Source organism: Gallinula chloropus, assembly GCF_964237585.1.
Source record: "Gallinula chloropus genome assembly, chromosome: 16".
NCBI lineage: Eukaryota > Metazoa > Chordata > Aves > Gruiformes > Rallidae > Gallinula > Gallinula chloropus.
Window position 1 is genome coordinate 10,389,763 of NC_140101.1, and position 20,891 is coordinate 10,410,653.

The 20,891-nt window shown below is 51.7% G+C and overlaps 1 protein-coding gene across 3 annotated transcripts in view; it reads left to right on the forward strand.

Moving 5' to 3' along the window:
- HNF4A (hepatocyte nuclear factor 4 alpha) overlaps positions 1 to 18,565 on the forward strand; it is a gene marked incomplete at its 3' end in the record, with an annotated part of 36,163 nt that extends 17,598 nt beyond the window's left edge. The window contains exons 1-10 of one of the 3 annotated variants that reach the window (XM_084271714.1): positions 394 to 546; positions 4,115 to 4,292; positions 6,020 to 6,114; positions 8,898 to 9,004; positions 11,612 to 11,767; positions 15,668 to 15,755; positions 16,269 to 16,424; positions 16,714 to 16,950; positions 17,623 to 17,745; positions 18,423 to 18,565. In XM_084271714.1, coding sequence (XP_084127840.1) covers positions 426 to 546; positions 4,115 to 4,292; positions 6,020 to 6,114; positions 8,898 to 9,004; positions 11,612 to 11,767; positions 15,668 to 15,755; positions 16,269 to 16,424; positions 16,714 to 16,950; positions 17,623 to 17,745; positions 18,423 to 18,565 — 1,404 coding nt within the window. In that variant the 5' untranslated portion in view covers positions 394 to 425. Of the gene's footprint in view, positions 1 to 393; positions 547 to 4,114; positions 4,293 to 6,019; positions 6,115 to 8,897; positions 9,005 to 11,611; positions 11,768 to 15,667; positions 15,756 to 16,268; positions 16,425 to 16,713; positions 16,951 to 17,622; positions 17,746 to 18,422 lie in introns of those variants that run through there. The other 2 variants (XM_084271715.1, XM_084271716.1) reach the window with 2 other exon arrangements.
- Between the last annotated feature and the right edge of the window lie 2,326 nt (positions 18,566 to 20,891).

Below are 20,891 nucleotides of genomic sequence, written 5' to 3' on the forward strand. Positions count from 1 at the left end.
CCCCCCCCCCCCCCAGGTACAATTAAGACCAACACCAGCAGCTCAGCATCAAGGTCAATATCCCGGGAAGGTGTTTCCTGGGTGGCCAGCGCCTGCTCCCACGCTCCTGCCCATGCCCGGCAGCCGGGATCAGCAAAGCACCTCAAGATTCAATAATAAACAGTCAACAAGAATCACTGCTGCTCCACCAAAAAGAAACCCAGCCCACAGCGTTCAGCAGTGGGTGAGATGATTAACGATTAACCCCCTGCCTCCTGCCTCCACCCCTCCGGGGAGTATAGGCCTTGAGGCTCAGCAAATCCTTTCAGAGAAATATCTGAAATAAAAGACCACAGATAGGGGACGCAGCGAACGGAGGCAGAGGGAGGCAGAAGGGCCAATAGCCTCGGACAAGGGAATCGGTACAATCTGGCCCGTGTTTGCTGATGATAATGCGCCTTTCCAAAGCCCTAATAGACATGGAGATGGCAGATTATAGCGCAGCGCTAGACCCGGCGTATACCACCCTGGAGTTTGAGAACATGCAGGTGCTGGCTATGGGCAACGGTAAGTCCCCTCTGTCTTGTCCCCTCTGCTGTGGTGGGATGAGCTGGGGCCCGCAGGAGGAGAAGTCCCCAGGGGGAAGCTGCCAAAATGCTCTCGGGAGGGCTGGGGCATGGCAGGGTGTCAGCCGCGCGGCTCCCAGCAGCAGACTGGGAGGTTTCTGCTTCCCCCCAGGGAGAAAGAGAGGTGGTGAAGCAATGCTGTGCTCAGCGTAGGTGGGATAGTGATCTGCAGCCCAGACACCTGGGGGACGGGCGTAGACCAGGAGCTGGGTGTAGTGACAGCTCCCCAAGGGACATTGAGCTCAGGGGCTGGGGCTGAGCACAGGGGGGTCTGATCACACCCAGACGCCAACCAAAAGAAAAGACCAGTCTAAAGTTTCTGAGTGAAACGCTGCTGACAGCTCCCCAGACAGACCACTGAGCCTGTGGCTCCAGAGCCAGTCCCACCCCAGCAGCAGCTTTCCCGGAGCAGAAAGCCATTTGGTGCCTAGCAAGGGTGGAAATCGCTACCAAAAAATGTTCAATTGCTGCCCCTGGGTCATGGCCCTTCTCCATGAAGTGCTGGGCTGTGGGGTGGCACCCCCTTCCCTGGGAGTGCTGCGGGGTTGGGAGGCTCAGCCCCGGGAAGAGGATAGATGAGCGTTCCCATCCCCTCCGGAGGGTCTGATCGCATTTAACCCGCTGGGATTTGCAACACTGGCCCACCCATTTGGGGACCTGGTGATTAAATGCTCAGAGATAACAGGACATTCCTCTCCAAGTCCCCCTAAAGTCTCTCTAAATACGAGGTTAATGACTAAATGAAGGACACTGCGGAGAGTGACCCCCCTGAGCCCTTTCCTCCTGTCTGGTGAGTCCCTGAGGCTGCCAGGCACCCCATCCCAGGAGAGCTGTGCTGGTGGCATGGGTGCCCCACTCACAGCTGATGTGGATCTTTCTCAGGTTATGGCTCAGCTCTGTCATGGATGTGACACCACGGTGCCGAAGTGACTCTGCTGTGCAATAACCTGCGGCCATCCTGGGTGCACTGGTCCTACCCACCCCGGGGTCTCAGGGCCAAGAACAGCCCCCCTCCAGCTCTGCCAATGCCCCCTGGACCCCCCGGGACAAGCTCAGATCTTGTCCTTCCCCACACCCCTGTTCCACCCAGCACTCAGGAGCTCACACAGAGGGGTCTGCAACTTGGCCACCCCCCAGACCGACAGCTCCACGGTCATTTTACACGATCATTTTATATGAGGAGATCAGGCACAATGTAAAATATTCCCCAGGGATGGACAAGGCAGTTGGGTCCAGCGGCACCAGCACCTCTCCTCCTCCTCTGCCCAGCTGCAGCCCAGGGCAGGTCTCACCCCCAGTGCTGCTTTGCCACCCCAGTGACTGCCCACACCCCTCTGTCCCCCCGTCCCAGCCAAGGACTCAGCCCCTGCCTGTGCAGTTCCAGCCCCGAGGTGGCTGCTCAACAGTGACCAAGTTTGTCGCTGTCACCAACCAAATGCACCCCATGTTCATGGAGGCTTGGGGACTTCTCCAGGAGCTCCTAACACAAGCGTCTACCATGAGATCTCAGCTTTTAAGTAGGATTTCTCCTCTTCAAAACAACCCCACTAAACCTGCCCCACTGCAGTAGTCAGAAGCCCGCATTTCTGGCACTACAAAACCCACTTAATGGGAAAATTATCTATTAGGCAACAATTTCATCGTCAGTTGGCTATTAGAGTAAGATGTTGTAATTTCTTTGATAGCAGTGCCAATTTTTCCTGTTCTGTGCCCATCAGATCACAGCCTGATATGCTGCTAACAAGGGATTTATCTGGGCTGTGGCAGATACAGAAGTAACATGATTACCAGCAGATCACCTTCCTCTCTCGTGCAACCCCCCTGTTTAGCTGAAACTGGAAAACCAACTGTCCTTTTGGAATAACCTTCATCTAGCTGAGGCTCAGGATGTGTTTGGAGGAAGGAGATTTTTGGAGGCAAGCTGCTCACAGGGGTGAAAGACAGACAGCGTTGGTCTGGAAGGAGCTCTGGGCTTTGGGAGTGGAGAGGGGAGCTTTGCAAGAGTGGAAATGGGGTGCCAACGACAGGGTGTGCCAGGCAGGCACGGACACAGACCTCAGACTGACCTGGAAAAGAAATACAGCAGGGACACAAGGAATTAGAAAGGCAGAAAGCAGGCAGGGAAATGAAAGCTGCAGCCAGGCCCAGGGAAAGGGGTGGTTTGAGGTTTCCCTGTGCCTGCTCATGCCAATGAATGGCATGAGGGGGCTGCACAGCACCTGCTGCAATACCCCCTTCCCCACAAAATCAGTGCTAAAATCACAGCATTGCCTCAGCCTTCCCCAGCACCCCCCTCCACCCTCCAAAACAAGCCCTTCTGGGACCAGCCTTTTTATAGCACCCAGCCCCCTTCCTGCTGGGTGCCAACTGGGAGCAGCTGTGGCCCTCCTGGGGCTGGAGTTAACCACATCCCTGCCAGACCCAGGCACCAGGGACCAGCAGATGCAGGTATTCAATCCCAGCAGGTTTCTATGGCTTTGTAGGTGCTGGGTATGGTTTGCAATGGGGATTCCCACTGAGGCAGGGGAATGTGCCTGTGCTGATACAGGAAAATGTGCATGGGAGGCGACAATTAGATCAACTGAATTTAGGGTTGATCCCTTCAGCCTTGAGGTTTGTTTGGCTTGCCGGAGGGGGTTTAGCACAGGGTTTGTATGGTTTCAAGCCTTTCAGGTGTGCTGTCCTACAGAGGCTGCTGCAATTCCCTGTCCTCCCAAAAAGGCCCTGCAAGTGCCAGTCCTTGGTCTGTAAGAACTGGAAGGGATGCTGCTCTCAGCCGTGGTGCCACCAGACTCTAAGATATGCAGCAATCACCCTCTTCCATGCTGTAATGTGACTTTCTTTTTTTCCCCTGGCTTAGCTTGATCAGTCCTGCCCTGCATGGGGAGTATTTGCCCACACGAGTTTCCCACCTGAAGTCATCTGAGTTTGTTTGGCACTTGAAGTCTTGTTCTCCTCAAAAACAGTCATGCAGGCTGGAGCTCCGTGTCTGACAGCAGCTCCCCAGCAAAGAGGGGGGGTCACCTTGTTTCCCTAATAGTGTCTGCTCAGGGCTGTCTGGGGCTCTTTTGGTGCTATAACACAAACATGTCTGTAATAAACCAGCGCTTCATGTTGAGCTGTAATACCTCAGCTCTAACTCTGGGCCAGGTTTTTCTCTGGCTGTGCTACGGAAGCCCAAATGTCTGCAAATCCCTGAGGAATTTTGGCTTGGCTCTGTGGCTCCTGCAAAGGGGTTTCTGCATAGTCTGAAGGCATTGGTGGACTCAGGCCTTTAGGAAGAGCTGTCTCAGCCTGGCACACAGGGGGCTTCTGCACCCTCAAAATGCTATGGCTTAAGACACTTGGAGCCCCCACCACTCCTCACACGCTTCTCTGACCGGCCCCTGCCACACAGCCTGGCTACAGCTGCCTGGCTCCTCCCAACATCAGGTCTCTCACTGGAAACTCAGCTAGGAAATGTTTGCTCTCTATCTTAACGTCTTCTTCTTCCTGTGTCCTTCCCTGAGCAGACACGTCTCCATCAGAAGCAGCCAACCTCAACACTTCCAACAGCATCGGGGTGAGCGCGCTCTGTGCCATCTGCGGGGACCGCGCCACGGGGAAGCACTACGGGGCTTCCAGCTGCGATGGCTGCAAAGGCTTCTTCAGGAGGAGCGTCCGCAAGAACCACATGTACTCCTGCAGGTAAGGGCAGAGGGGATGGAGTCGTGTGGCTGAGAGGAAACAGGTCCCAGGGACTGAATGGCAAAGCCCTCAGAGCACAGCAGCATGGTCCTTCATGCTCTTCATCCTCCCTGTGTTCTTCACTACCTGCCCCGACCTCACCCCCCAAGCTGGCAAGGGTCAGAGACCACTCTCACTCTGGATTGCCCTCCAGTGATCAGCAGGGAAAGACCCTAGGAGGTCCTGGCCCATTCTTTAGGGGCCAAGCACGTGTTCTTGTGAATGGATATGGCCAACCAGCAAATAAGGTGATGCTGGGAGGGAAACTCTATTCCAGGGGCTGAGCACCTTGTAACTCAGTGCTCTGAGTGCAGCCCAAAGCCCACTCTCTCCCTGGGACACTGTAGTAGCCTCCTTCCCTTCTCCATCACAAGGTGGGAGTACGTCTGCCACCCACCTACAATCCTGTCACTGTTACAAGATGGACATCTAAAGAGCACCAGGCTGGGCAGCATGGCATGCACATCTCTGAGGATGAGGCACCCATGCTGCACCTTGTGCCTTTGGAGGTAACCCACAACCCTCCCTGCTCTGAGCAACAGAGACATGGAGAGTCACAGGGGAGATGGAGGAACCCTCAGCTAAATCACTCGGGTTTTTTAGTTACCCCTGATGGTCTGACAGCTGCTGGGAAAGAGAAGCAGCAACACCTGAGTGACAGGATGAAGCCCCAGGTTTCTGAGCGTTGCTTGCACCCCAGGGCTGCTGAGGCTGGCTGCCCAGGGAGCCCCTTCCCCACGGCTCCAGCACGAAATGCCAGGGTGCCCAGTTCTTTGGAGGGCAGGTCTTTTATCTAAGACGTACAGAAACGCTGACAAAGCTGCTCTCAGCCCCCCCATGGGGAAATTTTAGCTTGGGGCTTTAAAAAGCACAGTAGAAACAAGGCTTTTGAAAAGCTACAGGCCTGGCCCCTTCCCAGCTCTGTGTGCCTTTGTCTTTACTTTGGAAACCTGATCAATCAGCAGTAATTAGATGAAATTTGCAAGTGAAATTCATGCTGCAAATGCCCACCAGGCCTGTGCCGTACGCGAGAGCCGCACACGTGGCAGATCAGCGTTTGCCACGCTGCACGTGGTGGATTCGGTGATACCAGTGTGGAGGGAAGGAGCTGGTTGCTTCCCAACTGTGAAGCACAGGTGGCTGCAGAGCTGTTTGCATACCAGCCATGCTGCCCAGAGCTCTGAAGCAACCTGCCTGGATCCCAGGCACAGCCCTGCAGAGATGCAGGGACTTAAATTCACTTCTTAACCTTCCTGGCTCCAGAACAACCCTGTACCCTTTTTCATGCAGAATAAATGCATTCTTCCTCCCTTCTAACTGGGATCCAACTTACAGCAGAGGCTACCAAGGTGGCTCTGACCCTCCTGGCTCACACTTTTAACTTCAATGAGCTTGTTGGTGCATCAGGAGCATCCTGTGCCCAGTGGTTACTGAGAAAGATCAAGCAGCCTGAGCTCCTGCATGTGACTGCCAGCTCTAGCCCATCCTCACTGAACATCTGGGGGCAGAGCAGAGGGCTGAGATGTTCAGTGCAAAGAAGAAATCTCAGGTTAAAGCAAGTGGCACAGACTGAGGCTCCTTTCTCAGGGTGAGCCTCTGGGAAGCTGCTCTGTGCATAGCTTGGGGCTCTGTCTTGTCCTGCCTTCAGGCTCAGCCTTGCTGCTCCTCACACCTCTCTTCCTTCTCAGGTTTAACAGGCAGTGTGTGGTAGACAAAGACAAGAGAAACCAGTGCCGATACTGCAGGCTGAAGAAGTGCTTCCGAGCAGGAATGAAGAAGGAAGGTGGGTGACAGCGTGGCTTCCCCGTGCTCCCCCCAGCAGCAGCTGTGCTGGCTGTAGATGTTTGAGGCAGCCCAAAGCCAGTCCCTGCCATGTGCATGCTCACCCAGCCATCCTCACCCCCTCTTCCCTCCCTGGTGCTCTCCTGTGTGCAGATCCAGACACCCATCACAGTGGGGTTTAGGGAGAGTTTTGGTCTCTAGTCATGAGCCCTGCCTGTGCCCAACCTTCACCCAGGTGAAGTCCTTGCAAGCAACCATCATCCCAGCAGTGGAGGGCAAGGTGTAGCAGCCCTGGCTGATCCCAAATTCAGTTTCTGGGCCACTTCTCAGAGCACCACACAGAAGCCCAGCAAAGACAAGCCCACAAGAGTGCCACAGGGCCATGCTTGTGTCTCAGAACTGCCCACGCTTGTACACACAAATCACACCCGAGGCTCTTCTTGCTCACACTGACACACACATCACCTCTGCTCTCACGTAGCTGAGGCATCTGAGCAGTTTGGGAGTGCTTCTCAACATCAGTGAGAAGCAGAAACTTCAAAGAAGGTCTGAAAATTTGGAAAGGCTTTGGCAAAACTGCTCTAAGTGCTGTTGTCCCAGAGTCACCCAGAAATCCACTGCTGGATGGGTGAGTCCAGCAAAGGTCTGACTGCACCTTTGCACCTTTTTTTCCTAATGTGCATCTAGGTTCTTGCTGACCCTCTGCAGAGAGTTCAGATTTATCTGATACAGCAGCCACAGCAGAAAGGACCCAGAGCAAGGGGGGAGCATTTTGGCTGTTTAACTCCCTATGAAATGAGTAAAGACACCCATGGCCCGGGCTCTCCCCACCACTTCCCTGCCTCTCTGTCTCTGCAGCCCTCCCAGGTCCCCATGACTCAGGCATGACAGAACAAGAGCCGCCCTTGTTTAACCCTGCTTGGTTCTCAGGAGCACTCACGGTGGCAAGGAAACCTGGGCTTGCTGTGGTCTTACTGGTGGCCCAGCTGGTGGCCCTGCTGGTGACCTTGCTGGTGGCCCTGATGACGGATGGACAGACTGCCAGGAGCAGCACAGAGGAGCTTCTGCAAAGGGAAAACCAGGAGGTGTTTTGCCCTGTTGTTCCATGTAAAGGAATTAAATTCTGTGCCCTCCCCCATTCACACCCCTTCGAGGAGAAACTCAGGAGAAAGGGATCCTTGAAGTCAACAGGGAACTACCAGCAGTACCTGGGCAGCTTCCCCAGGAAGCCTGGTCTGTGGGACCACCTCTGAGCAGGAACATTTCCTCATTTCCTCCTCGTTAAAGGGGATGAGGTATTGCAAGGAACTTGGCTTGATTTTTCCTGAAGAACATAGGAATCCTCCTCTCCCTGCAGCACCCGCTCATCCCAGAGCTGTGCTGCTGTCTGTTAATATTCAATAGAAGTTACATTAGGTGCATGACCAGCTAAATACTGAGCAAACATTTGGAAAACATCATGGCGTGACTGAACTCGGGGGCCTGCTACTGATAACAAGCAGCATAACCTTGACAGCTCCTATTTACAGCCGCTGACTGCAGGGCTTTTCTTCTGGCCCAGCCTCATTATTGCTTTTTATCAGGCGGATTTATACATTGAGAACGTATCAATCCAGAGAGCCACCAGCCTAAGGCAGGGACTGTTCTCTTCCCCTGCCATTGATCAATACCTTATTTGAGCAGATGGCTTTGGCTGGCGTGGCCGCGGTGAGCTGCGGCCAGCCCACAGCCTCGTGCCAGACAGACAGATCCTCCCCCCAGCACTGCTGCTACCTCGAGACTCAAAGCCCAGGCCCTCAAGCCCAGACGGAGCAGGGAGGTGCGTGGGGTGAGACCCATCCTGGGACTCTTTACAGGCAGGTATGGCAGTGTGTAGTTGTTGTGCACAGTAAATAGGAGCTGTTCTCCACTTCCTTCCTTATTGTAGCTTAGACAGAAGTTTTCCAACTGCACACAGAGAGTGCAGGAGCTTCCCAAATGGAGCTCGTTTGGGAGTCATGGACAGAGAAGGCAGCCATGGAGGCACCCTCAGAATCACAGAATTGTAGGGGTTGGAACGGACCTCCAGAGATCATCGGGTCCAACCCCCCTGCCAGAGCAGGGTCCCTAGGACAGGTCACACAGGTCAGTGTCCAGAAGGGTCTTGAATCTCTCCAGAGAAGGAGACTCCACATCCCCCTGGGCAGCCTGTCCCAGGGGTCTGTCACCCTCACCATGAAGAAGTTCTGCTGCATATTGGTGTGCTCCAATTTGAGGCCATCACCCCTTGTCCTGTCCCCACAGACACTGAGAAGAGGCTGGCCATGTCCCCCTGTGTCCCATACTTCAGATACTGATAAACATTGATCAGATCCCCTCTCAGTCTTTCTTTTCTGAAAGAAGAGCCCCAGCTCACTCAGCCTTTCCTTATTTCACACATAAGCTTAGGGCTGCATGTGTAAGCATGGCCTCCATTTCAGACCCCATAGCCTGAAACCAAAAACCTTAAGAGCCAGATCCCTTGAAAGGAAACTCTCCCACTGAACTCTGCAGGCTTTGAACCAGGTGTCTGAGCTCTGAAACATCCCCATCCCAGGAAAGCCTAATAAAATGAGTGTGAAAACAAAGCCCCCAGATGCAGCCATCTCTTGCAGGCATCCCATCACAAACCAGACACAGCTGCACCCCTGCCCTGCCAGACAGGGAAACTGCAGCTAAGGCAGCACTCCAGCACACTGAACTCCAGAAGCCTGTGCTAGCTTTGCCACGAATGGCCTGCAGCTCAGGCAAAATACTCTCTTACAGCTGTTCAAAATGAACGGGACCGGATCAGCACCAGGAGAACAAGTTATGAAGACAGCAGTTTGCCCTCCATCAACGTCTTACTGCAGGCAGAAGTCTTGGCACAACAGGTACCTCTTCTTTCTCCTTCGGCAAATACAAATGCCTCAGGCACTGCCTGGCTAGAGGGCAGCCATGGGGTTGAGTTAATTGCTTACAAAAGCATGAGGATGAAGTAGTGACTAAGGGCAAAAATAGACTGTCGTGGTTTTACCCCGGCTGAGAGCCGAGATCCACACAGCTCCCTGCTATCAACCAGTGTTTGGTAAATAGTGGCCAGGGCCCAGCACAGTGCAGTAAGGTGTACCTGGCTAGTACAGCCAGGTGAGTATTTAGTGTTCAAATTACTGCCTCTTTTCTAAGTAATTTGTCTGCCACCTCAACGTTGGTTTTTCTAAGTCATTTGTTCTATGAAACCATCCTTTTAATATTCCTTGGTCCAGAACTCAATTGCAATAATACGGAATCATCCATTCTGCTTTGATGGACACATGAAGGCTGGGGAGCCTGCTGGAAGAAATTGGGGCAGAATAACTGAAATCCAAGGAGTTGTGGCTGCCTGAGCCAGCTGAGGGGCTGGGCTCTCATGAGCAACCTCCCTTTTCCACCAGCTATTGGGAACTCCAGATTCTGGCTTCCCACAGTTCCACAAGGAATCAGTTCCATGCTTGTTTTGTGCAGGTATCACACTGGCAATTCCCCATTTCCACAAGGGTATTGCTAACACTTCCTAGTGTGTTCGCCTGAAAAGACAGCTCTGATTTGAGAACCTGGACATTGCAAACAGTGTACATCAAATCAGCACTGTCTGGGAGGACATGGCACAGGAGCTGCAGGGAGGCTTTGGGAGAATAGTGATGAGGATGGGGTTGTGCTGGAGGCGGGAGTGGCCACTCTCCATGGGAGCTGGGGAGAGCAGCACTCTTGTCCCAGTGAAAATGAAGAGGGGTTCAAGTTTGCAGTCTATGTTCTCCCTTGTTTCAAGGCTGGCATTGTCCTGAAGGCTGTTGATGGGATGCTCGGAGACAGGACACACCGTGCTCTAGGCTCCGTGTTAGAAGCATATCCCATCCCATATATCACCTTGTCCTACACAGGTCTTAACATATTTATACACCCCATAAAAATAATATTGGTGCTGCTCCCAGAGGTGTGAGATAATGGGGTCTCAAGTCACCCCATCTACAAGGAAGGACCTTCCTGGGACTCTGAGCCCTGCAGTGGCATCACATGTACGTCCTGAGCAGGGCCTGCTGATAAAAACTACAACCATCAACAAATCCAGGGGAGCTCTTGCTCTCCCACAGAGCACAGAGAGACTCATTAAACAAGGCAGGCTCCAGCACGGTAATTGGTAACTTTTATGTGCCTAGCTAATTAGAACAAGATACTGCTGAGGAGCTGCTTTCTCCAAGATCTCAGGTCACTCACTCAGAGGTCTTTATTTATTTGCTAAGCCTTCCGGGCTCTCTGATTAGGGTAATACATGGTGAGATTTTTACAATCTTATTTATTCAATAATAGCTGGAGAGCTGGAAAGCTTCCAGGTAACACAACCTGGAAAAAAATACATGCAGGTGGCATTTGAACTCCATTTCCTTGGGGAGCTGGCAGGGTCCAGGCTGCAAATGCTGGCAAGAACAGGACAGGAAGAGCTGATGCTGTGCAAGAGCACAGAGGGCAGGCAGAGGGCAGCGATGGGGTTGAGTTAATTGCTTACAAAAGCATGAGGATAAAGTAGTGACTAAGGGCAAACTTTTAGATGAGCTGGGTGAGCAGCTATGCATGAGACCTAAGGCAGGAGGCTGGGTGCTGGTTAGGGGGAGATATTCTTTCCAGCTTTGTGTGACTGTACTTGCTCAGTTGTCAGGCTTGGCCTTTGCAAATGCAGTGGCCCCATTTGCCTTTGCCATCACAAATAATTCTCTACCCAAAAACCACAGAGCTGTGTTGTGGGCATGTTTGCACGTGTCCAGAACAAAAGAGCCTAAAAGATGCGGGGCAGGGGAGGTGCTGGGGGGGAGGAGCGGGGGTGGGGGGGGGGTATGGGATATTGACATCTTTTAAGTCTGTCTTTAGCATTTCAAAGGGATTAACGTCAAATATTAATGCCATGTTGCTCACAGAAAGCAATGTCAAACCTGGAAGGCTACCTTTAGCAGAGACTTCTTGTGCAGGAGGAGAAGTAGAACCTGTTTGTCTCCTGCCAAAAGCAGACAGGGCAGGTCTGGAGCGGGGTGGAAGGGGCACCTACCTTCTCTACCCTTTGGTGGGACCAAGTAGTTTGTGCAGCAGCACAGGGTGGCTGTGTCCTTGCAGCCCGACTGCTGCACGAGCCCCTGTTCCCTGCTGGATCTCAGCTGAGCACATTTGTTTAGTGGGAGGAAGATCTTGGCTTTGGAAACGTTTCTTCCATGCTTTCCAGTCTATTCAAGGCCTGCCAGTTTAACCAAGAGGAACCACAGCCTCAGCTCTGAAGCATTTTGTGTTCACACATCCCCGAGTGAATCTCGATTTAAATGAGTTGTGCTGGCCACATATTCTGGGGGCTGGGTGTGCAACAGGGAAAAACAGCCGTTGATGCTGGTGCCTGTATCAGCACAACCCATGGGCTGGGGATTTTCCTGTCTCTGTTTTCTCAGTGGTACTGAGAGCTGAAGGATCTTTTCTCCTTCCAGATATCATCCCCGGTTCCTGTGATCAACGGAGACATCCGAGGGAAGAAGATTGCCAACATCTCAGACGTGTGTGAATCCATGAAGCAGCAGCTGCTGGTGCTGGTGGAGTGGGCCAAGTACATCCCTGCCTTCTGTGAGCTGCCCCTGGATGACCAGGTGAGAGGCTCCCCTTCACCCACCCCACCTTGCTCTGCCCTGGCGAAGGCAGCCGAAGGGGAGCCAGGCAGCTGAAACCTTTGAAGAAAATGGGCATTGTTCACTCTGTTATCCTGCCTGCCACAGCTGATTGGGAACAGCATCCATACAATGCCAGCACAGGCCATTTGCATGTGCAGCTAATCAGTCGATGAGCAGAGGCATGATAACACTCAGCTGAAATTAGGTACATAATCCAGTGCACATTTTGCATGGGTCTACAGGTCAATTATTTATTAATTATAGCTTGTGCAGCACTTTGAAAGCCTGAAGTGCTATACAAATACATAGCATAATCAGACTTAGTAGGACAGATTTCTAGCCTGAGGTCTGCTCAAGGCTGAAACCCAAATCTGCCTGTCTGTCTTTCTGCTTCTCGCCCGAGGACATGTTTGTATCCATCCTGCTGGTGTGGGATCACTGGAACCAAACTCTATTTGGCTCCTGAGGCAGTAAGAGAACCTCTCTTCAGAGCTGAAAAACAAGAGATATATTTGCCTTTAACAAAAGTAACTAAGGTAACATTTGCTGGTTCCATAACCAAGATAAGCACAGAGGGTTTGAAATCCCCTGTAAAACTACACGGCAGGATCTCAGGCAGCCCCAAGGGAGCTGTCCTCTGCCTAGGTCTACATTTCAGAGGTCTGCAGCAGATGCTGCAGGACTTGAGTGCCCAGCCTTGAACAGCTCATGTGCATGGTGGGCAGGCTCCAGAGGGAAGGGACAGCACTTCTGGCCAGCACAGGTCCTGTCATGGGTAGGAAGGTGTTTTCAGTCTGACAGTGCACAGTCACAAAATCAGCATGTGTTCTCTTTGGCTGGGATCACTGTCCAGCCCTACTGACCTAGAGATAATTTTTATATCATGAAGAAAAAGAAGTCCCCTCAGCACTGGAGAGGCCTCACCTCGAATACTGGGTTCAGTTTTGGGCCCCTCAGTACAATAAAGTCAAAGCCCTGGAGTGTGTCTAGAGAAGGGCAACAAAGCTGGTGAAGGGTCTGGGATACAAGTCTGATGAGAAGCGGCTGAGGGACCTGGGACTGTTTAGCCTGGAGAAGAGGGGCCTCAGGGTAGATCTTACTGCTCTCTACAACTACCTGAAAGGGGGCTGTGGTGAGCTGGGGGTCAGCCTCTTCTCTCAGATAAGTAGCGACAGGGCAAGAGGGAATGGCTGCAAGTTGCTCCAAGGGAGTCTCAGGTTAGAAATGAGGAGAAATTTCTTCTCAGCAAGAGTTGGGCATTGGAAGGGGCTGCCCAGGGAGGTGGTGGAGTTACCTTCCCTCAGGGTCTTCAAGGAAAGTTTGGATTGAGGTACTTAGGGACATGGTTTAGTGGGTAATGTAGGTGGTAGGAGGACAGTTGGACTAGATCTTGGAGGTCTTTTCCAACCTTAATGATTCTGTGATACTCAGAAACTGGAAGTATACAGCTGATCAAAAACCTGTAAATCCTAAATCTGAGCTCTTTAGTTATCCCCAGGCGCTCAGAGCCCCAGGGAACTCTGTGATCTTAACAGCAGAGCCTATTTCCCTCTTCTCTATTGTGGGCAAGTGCTGAATTGTTTCAAAGGGTCAGACATCTGTTCAATTCCTCAGGCAAACACAACTCGCCAAAGGGAACTCGGATGGCAAATGACATTCACACAGTGACTGGGCTGCAGCCCAGCAGAGGCCTGGGGCAGCTCCACATCACCCACCACAGCTCTGTGCCATCTGGAACAGGGGCAGTAACCCTGGGTAATCCCCCTGCCAATTACAGCAACCTCCACACGAGTTCAGCTTACAACTGTGGGGCTGCAAAATTTCTCAAAAATGGAAACGAAGCCTAAAGATGATCTTGTCTGAACCCTGAAGCTGCTCTCAGCATGCTCCTCAGGCTCCTCTCCTCTGAAACAGGACTCCTGTTACAACCAGCCATCCCCCATCATGAGCAGTTCCTAATCTGTCCCAAAGGGCTTGAGAGGAAAGACTGAGCTGCATTAAAACTAACCAATGTCATCCGTGCTTTTGAAGGGCAGTATGGGAACAGAGGCAGTGGATACTCAGGGAGGGTGGAAGGAAGGACAGAGATGCCAGGGAGTGGGAATAACAAACTATGTGCAAGCCAGCTGCTCAAGGGGCATGAGAGCTAGTCAAGACATGTCCAGAGGGAACATTTAACATTGGGAAACACTGTTACGTGGCCATTAAAATAGTGTCTGAGAATGAGTCATCTCTGCCAACATTTTTATAGCACAGGTCATATCCAACCCCTCATTCTTTGTCCCTACCAAAATGTCACAGCAATGGGTTTTGGTGGGGCAAAGCCATTTCATTTCAAAGTTAAAGTTCTCCTTTGTGGTGTACAACTTTTACACAATTCACAGAGTTGTAGGGGTTGGAAGGGACCTCCAGAGATCGAGTCCAGCCCCTGCTTTGGCAGGGTCCCTAGGACAGGTCACACAGATCAGCATCCAGATGGGGCTGGAATATCTCCAGAGAAGGAGACTCCACACCCCCCTGGGCAGCCTGTCCCAGTGCTAAGGGATTTATCCTAGTTCACAACATAACAATGTATCTCAGGTTGATCACCACAAGAGCAAATATGAAATGAGATGGTTTTGCCTTGCTGAAGTAATTTACTTTAACCCTGCTCAAACCAGCAAACTTTATGGAAACACAAATGGTGGTTCCAAACTGAGCTTCTTGAATTTGCATTAGGCAGGAAATTTCTGTGTGAGGGCTTTGGTCCCCATTGGGAGTCCCAGTTATTTCATCCTTCTCAGAGCTTTGTCAGATAGGAAAGCTGAGTTTTGTGCAGCTCTGGGAATGACAAGCAGCTCTGCTAACACATCCACCCATGTTTAGATAGCGATAGAGAGGTTAGATCTTGGCATACAGATAAAGGTTCCCCAGCATCATGTGTGAGTAGTCTTTTTGCAAGGACCTCCACTCTGTTTATTTTGCATAATGCTCACTCTCTGAAACAAACAATAACCCCTCTCAGACATCAGCATCTTTTCCAACCAGAGTTCTCTTCTACAAGTGACACATTCTCCTGGCATTTCTGGTAGGGTAGCACTACTCTTGGCTTTGTCTGATGCTGAGGGATAACAGACTGGGAAGGGGGACCGTTACCACCAGGACGCCCTTTTCAGAGTCTCTTCATTAATGTTTAATGATTGTTTTCTCCAGAAGAAGCTCCTGGCTGGACATTAAGAAGCCTCTGTGTCAGGCTGTCCAATCGTTAACTTCTGTTTCTGCCTAAATCTCTGAAATTTTTAACTGAAGGAGGGCAAAAGATCCAGAACATTCTCAGGAGCCACTGGAGGGTGTAAAAAGAAACACTTCAATCATTAACGTCAGGGCAAGAAAACATCCCTTTGGCTTCCCTGGCCCCAGTGCCCATTGCTGCAGAGGAATGGATGGCCAGGGGGTGACCCCACCAGCTGGCCGTGGGTCCCCATGAGCATGGTTTCAGTGGGAGGTGGGCATGGCCCAGAGGGACAGCAACTTCTTCCCACTTCATACTTCTCCCCACCTCCCGGGCTGGAGCACAGTCCCTGGTTCTGCATTTTGTAGGAGTTTCACAAACTGCCCACTGCCCATAGCCCATGCTGGTGTGAGGTCCTCCATGGTCTTGCTCACATGACATGTGCCATGGATACAGGATGTTTTGGGTGCTGTTCTGCTGGATGTACAGCTGTTCATGCACAGGAGTAAACCATTTCTTAACCTTTCTCTGACTGTTACTGGAGAGGGTCTGTCACTCCCCATCCTCCAGTGCTATAGGGGAATGCTGGGATTTCCTCTTACTTCCATGAAATCCCAGGCTTGGCTTTGTCTCTGCATCACCCAAATAACTTTTCTCTGCCCTTTCAGGTAGCACTGCTGCGAGCACATGCAGGGGAACATCTGTTACTGGGAGCTACCAAGAGGTCCATGGTGTTCAAGGATGTCTTGCTGCTAGGTAAAAGAGTGCAGTCCTTCTCCCAGCCCATCTGCTCTGTGAAGCTTCCTTGCCAGGGTGAAGGAGAGGGTGGTTCAGTGTTTGCAGGCATCCTTTTTGAAAGGTGGTGCCTTGATCTGTATTTTGAGCCTAGCACAACCTTTGTGTGCAGCTAGGCCTAGCTAACATTGACATCAAGGCCATGACATGTGGCAAAGTTGTGGGACTATGAATGTTCACACTGTCCCCCCCTGGTTTGTGTAAGCAGCCTGCGGAGCGATTGAGAAAAAGGCTCTCACTCCTCAGACAGCTCTTCCTTGCTTGAGTGATTTCTGTGCAAGGAGAAGCTGCTCTGCCAACATGGATCACCATTTCTGGCAAGCTGAGCCAAGGGAGGGGCAGAAAGAGGACCTTCTTCAGTCCTTCACACTCAGAATTAACTCCACATTGGTTACCTGGGTTTTGAACTCCTTGCCACCCTTGACAAGTCTTGGCCAATGACAAGGCATTGTTCTCTGTGCTGCTTTTCCACAGGAAATGACCACATCATCCCACGGAACTGCCCTGAGCTGGTGGAGGTGAACCGCGTGGCCATCCGCATCCTGGACGAGCTGGTCCTCCCCTTCCAGGACCTGCAGATAGATGATAACGAATACGCCTGCTTGAAAGCCATCATCTTCTTTGACCCAGGTATGCTCAAGCTTGGTGAGGGTTGTTGTCAGAGGGGATATAATACTCTGTATTATGCTGATTGATACTATGTCCTGAGTTGTGGAAATGCTGCCCTGTCTGCTCTCTGGGCCAAACTGTTCTTAAAGGGAGGGGAGAGGTCCACCTCAGAAGGGAAAAAACATCCGTTGCAGCAGACAATAGAGAATCAGAGACAGCTCACCTCAGCCTGCGCCCAGACCTCATACTATCACTGAAGGGCAGCTCCTAGGGAAGCAGTCTGAATAGTCGGCTCTGTGGGTTGTTTCAGATGCCAAGGGACTAAGTGACCCCTCCAAGATCAAGCGGATGCGGTACCAGGTGCAGGTCAGCCTGGAGGACTACATCAATGACCGGCAATACGACTCACGGGGACGCTTTGGGGAGCTGCTGCTGCTGCTGCCTGTGCTCCAGAGCATCACCTGGCAAATGATAGAGCAGATCCAGTTCGTCAAGCTCTTCGGCATGGCTAAGATTGACAACCTCCTGCAGGAGATGCTGTTGGGAGGTGAGTACTTGAGGGTCCTACAAGAAGACACTCAGTGTCCCCTGATCCCATCCCCTTGAGAACCTCCGTAGCCATCACTTCTTCCCTGACAAAGGTGGAGAGAGCCTGTATGCAGGTCAGTCCTTCAGTCATGAAGAATCATGACCCTCTGTCATTAGCAGTAGTGACAAAGGATCTTCCATTTCTACACACCTAAACAGAAGCATTAGACATGCATCTATTTATAGAGAGGTGTCCCCAGCCCTCTGCAGCAAGACAAGCTTTGCTGTGCAACTCCCAAGCTCCTACCAGCCAGCCAGTTCACTCTGCGGCTCAAGGAAGTCATCAAAACAAAAGGGTATGAAAGCTCAGGTTGAAAGTGTGTCCCAGATTTTCCACTGGGAGCATCCAATGGGACAAAACAAAATGAGAAGTTGCAACTGTGCTGTTCTTTCCATGGAGGTGTGACTCAGGAAGAGAGGAATGTAATCCCATGTAAGAGGAAATGCAGGCAGCACGTGGAGGTTAGCCAGCTCAAGGCAGCCATGGAGGAAGATGGGTGGGGTGAGCTCCAATCACACATGCACAAGCTGATCATGCACAAAGCCTCAGGCATTCTGGTGCACTGGCTCTGCCTATCTGAACTGTCTCCTTCTGTCAGTGTGGCAACTAATGACATCTGCATGTTTTTAGGCTCATCAAGTGAAACGCCGCATGCTCACCACCCCCTGCATCCTCACCTGATCCAGGAGAACCTCGGAACAAACGTCATTGTGGCCAACACAATGCCTCCTCAGATGCACAACGGGCAGATGTGTGAGTATTGCCAGACAGATAGCTCCCAGGGAAACCAAGTGCTTCACAGTGTGCCTGTGGAGGTAGTTTCTACCTTGCCAGGAAATTTCCATGCAAGACGGAGTCTCTGATAAGCAGTGAGTGAGAAATTCCTATGCAGAAAGCAGGGAAAGACAAACAGGGATCAGATGGGTTGGGTTAGATCAGATTAGGCTAGACTAACTGATTCAAGGAGATGTTCCCTGGCAGACTAACTTTTACATAGCCCTTAAGTTTAGGGATGAATGGTCCATCCAGTGCCTACTGAAGGCAATGAAAAGGTTCCCCTTTCCCTTGAACGGTTCAGACACTGCTCACTTTGCTGTCTGCAAAACCACTGGAGACTCTGGCCCACCACACAGGGCCACCACATGGGGCCAACACTTGGGAATTCGGGCTGAGATGACCTCAGCTGACCAAAAATTTGGCCAGTACAGGTCAAAACGCTAGCAGTTCCCCTCATTCCATGTTTGTTGTTGTGGTTCTCCCAGGGCATCTAAGCATGCTGGTGTGTCCAGGCTGCCTTGCAGCATATACACAAGCCATCAGGATCTATGGTTTTCCTACAGGGCCTTTGCTTTGCTTACACCTGAACCTGGCACAACTGAGGGCAGATCCCAGTGCTGTCAAGTCTTCTAATTGTGTTTCTCTCTCTGTAGCTACTCCAGAAACTCCACAGCCATCTCCACCCGCAGGCTCAGGACCAGAGCAATATAAGCTGCTGCCTGGAGCCATTGCAACTGTGGCAAAACAGCCCACCGCCATCCCACAACCCACCATCACGAAACAGGAGGTCATCTAGCAATCTGCAGACCAGCTGGCTTCATTTAGAAGACCACGTAGGAGAAAAGCCCGAATTAACTCTGTCACTGTGAAAAGAGAAGCCATCCAGAGGTCCTTGGGCGCAAGCACACGGACTTGCTTACTGGACTAGTCCACCACCACCAAAAGCTGTCTTCCTGCAGTTATGGACAGCACGTGCCACGGGCAGCCCTGAGTCCCAGAACTAAGGCTGACACCTTACTGAAACCCTCAGTCCTTGTAAGAAGGGCCAGATTTCTGCCTCCCTCTGTGGGGAGGCTGCAGTGACTGGCTGGAGACTGGCTGTTCCCCCATCACCACCTCTCAGCATTGGTTCAACACACACCAGACCCTGTGAACAAGCAATTGTCTGTGCTGCGTGAACGGAGGGCTTCCCTTCCACAGCCATGCCAGCTCCCCAGACAGTCTGCAGCCCAGCCAAACTTGATGGGGATGGGAGCTCCCCAGGAGTATCGCAGCAGGCAAAGCACATGGGTTTTCCCCAGGCAGCACTGGCAGAACCGTTCCTCAGCCTTGGCTAGTCCCAGATCTTTGCACAGTATCACCCTCCAGCAAACTAACCCCTGCAGCCAGGTCTAACAAATCTTTTTCAACTGATACTGGGGCAAAATCCATCCCACCAGGATTCTCTGCTACTTGGATCCTTCTGCCTTTTGAGAGGTTTTGTTATTTCCATGCCATGGCCGCCCCCCCAACTCAAGGCTCAGAGAGGCAACCACTGCCAAATCCCTCCCTCTCTTACACCCCTTACTGCCTCTTTGCTACCTGAACTGGGAAGTTGGGGGGGATGACCATGGGATTCAGGAGATTTCAGCCAATGGGATGGCATCACCCCTGTACTGGTGTGGTGGGCAGCACTGCTCAAAATATCACTAACCCCACTACTGCTCCTCAGCAGTCAGAAGACCACTGGATGCCTATTTAGGAGGAAGCGGGAGGGAAGGACATATGAAGGGGAGAGACCTGTGAGGGTGAGAAGAGCCCCAGCCTCACAAATTAGACCAAGGTCTCAGGCTGCCCAAGTGCTGGGAGCATCATACCCCAGGATCTCCATTTAGGCCCAGCTTTAATGCTAAGATATATCACAGAATTTCCTTGTCCAGTCCAGTGGCACTCCCTCAGCTTGGAGTGAGTGGCTGATAACAGATGTATAGGTCCTCATGACACGATAAGAACTTGTTATTGCTCCTTCAGACCTCAGAGGATTAGAGGGCATCAACCTCAAATACACAATGCTCCAAGTCCTGCAGAGAACGATGACAGAGGTCAAGGAAAGACCCTGTCTTGCCCAAGCCCCTTGGGTCTACCCCAGCCTCGGGTCTGCACCCACCAGCTCCACTCGCTCCCTGCCACAGCCCTGGTTCCTCTGTGCCTGCCTGTGCTGAACACCCACAGATCCCACCTTTGCTTTACAGCTGAAGCCAGGAAAGCAGCCCTCCCGTGCCCAGCACCCACCTCGCAGGGTGCCAGCAGCTCTGGAGCTGGCAGAGCCCTGCACAGCTTCAGGCCTGGGTAACTTCTGGCAGAGCAAGGCAGCAGCAGCTCTGCCTGCCCACAGGCTCTGTGGGGTGCTGGCCTCTCGGGAAGGTGACGCTGGGGGAACTGTGGCTACTGAGAGGTCCCTGATGAGGACAAACCTGAGCCAGCCCAGCCAGAGGAGCTGCAGGTCTGTCCCTTGATTTCCAATGCCAAAATGAAACACCTTGCCTTGCGCTGGCGGTGTCAGGAGTGCTGTATCGTATCGCCTCTCTGCGCCGGTGGCATCGGCCCGAGTAATTTATTGCAATGACGAATCCAATCAATTTCTGTAAATTATTTTGTAAATCACATTGATTTTTTTATAATTGGGAGATTAAATGTGAAAAAAAAAAACCCTAATAACCAGGCTGTCTTTTCCAACTGCAGCAACCTGTTTTTCCCTGTACGTAGACATACTCTGTGGGGAATCCTTTCTGGTCCGTTAGCACCAAGTGTTCCTCGATATTGTACATTAATTTTTGCTGGTTACTGCCTTCTGATGGAAACAGAGGAATATTTCTTCACTAGAGTTTGTATTCATAAAAAAAAAAGAAAGAAAGAAAAGAAAAAAAAGAAATAAATGCAAAAATATTTTCTAACTTTTCCCAGACAGATGGATTTCTTTCTTCTGGGAGGATTTCTTTTAAACCAAGGGGCTCACCTCCTTGTTGGTCTGAGCACAAAACACAGATGTGTTGAGGAAAAAGCCCAAACAAGTGTTTGATGCTGTCGCCAGCTGTCACTATTTCCTGGCAAGCCTGACATTAGCTGGTATCCGTCCTGAAGCC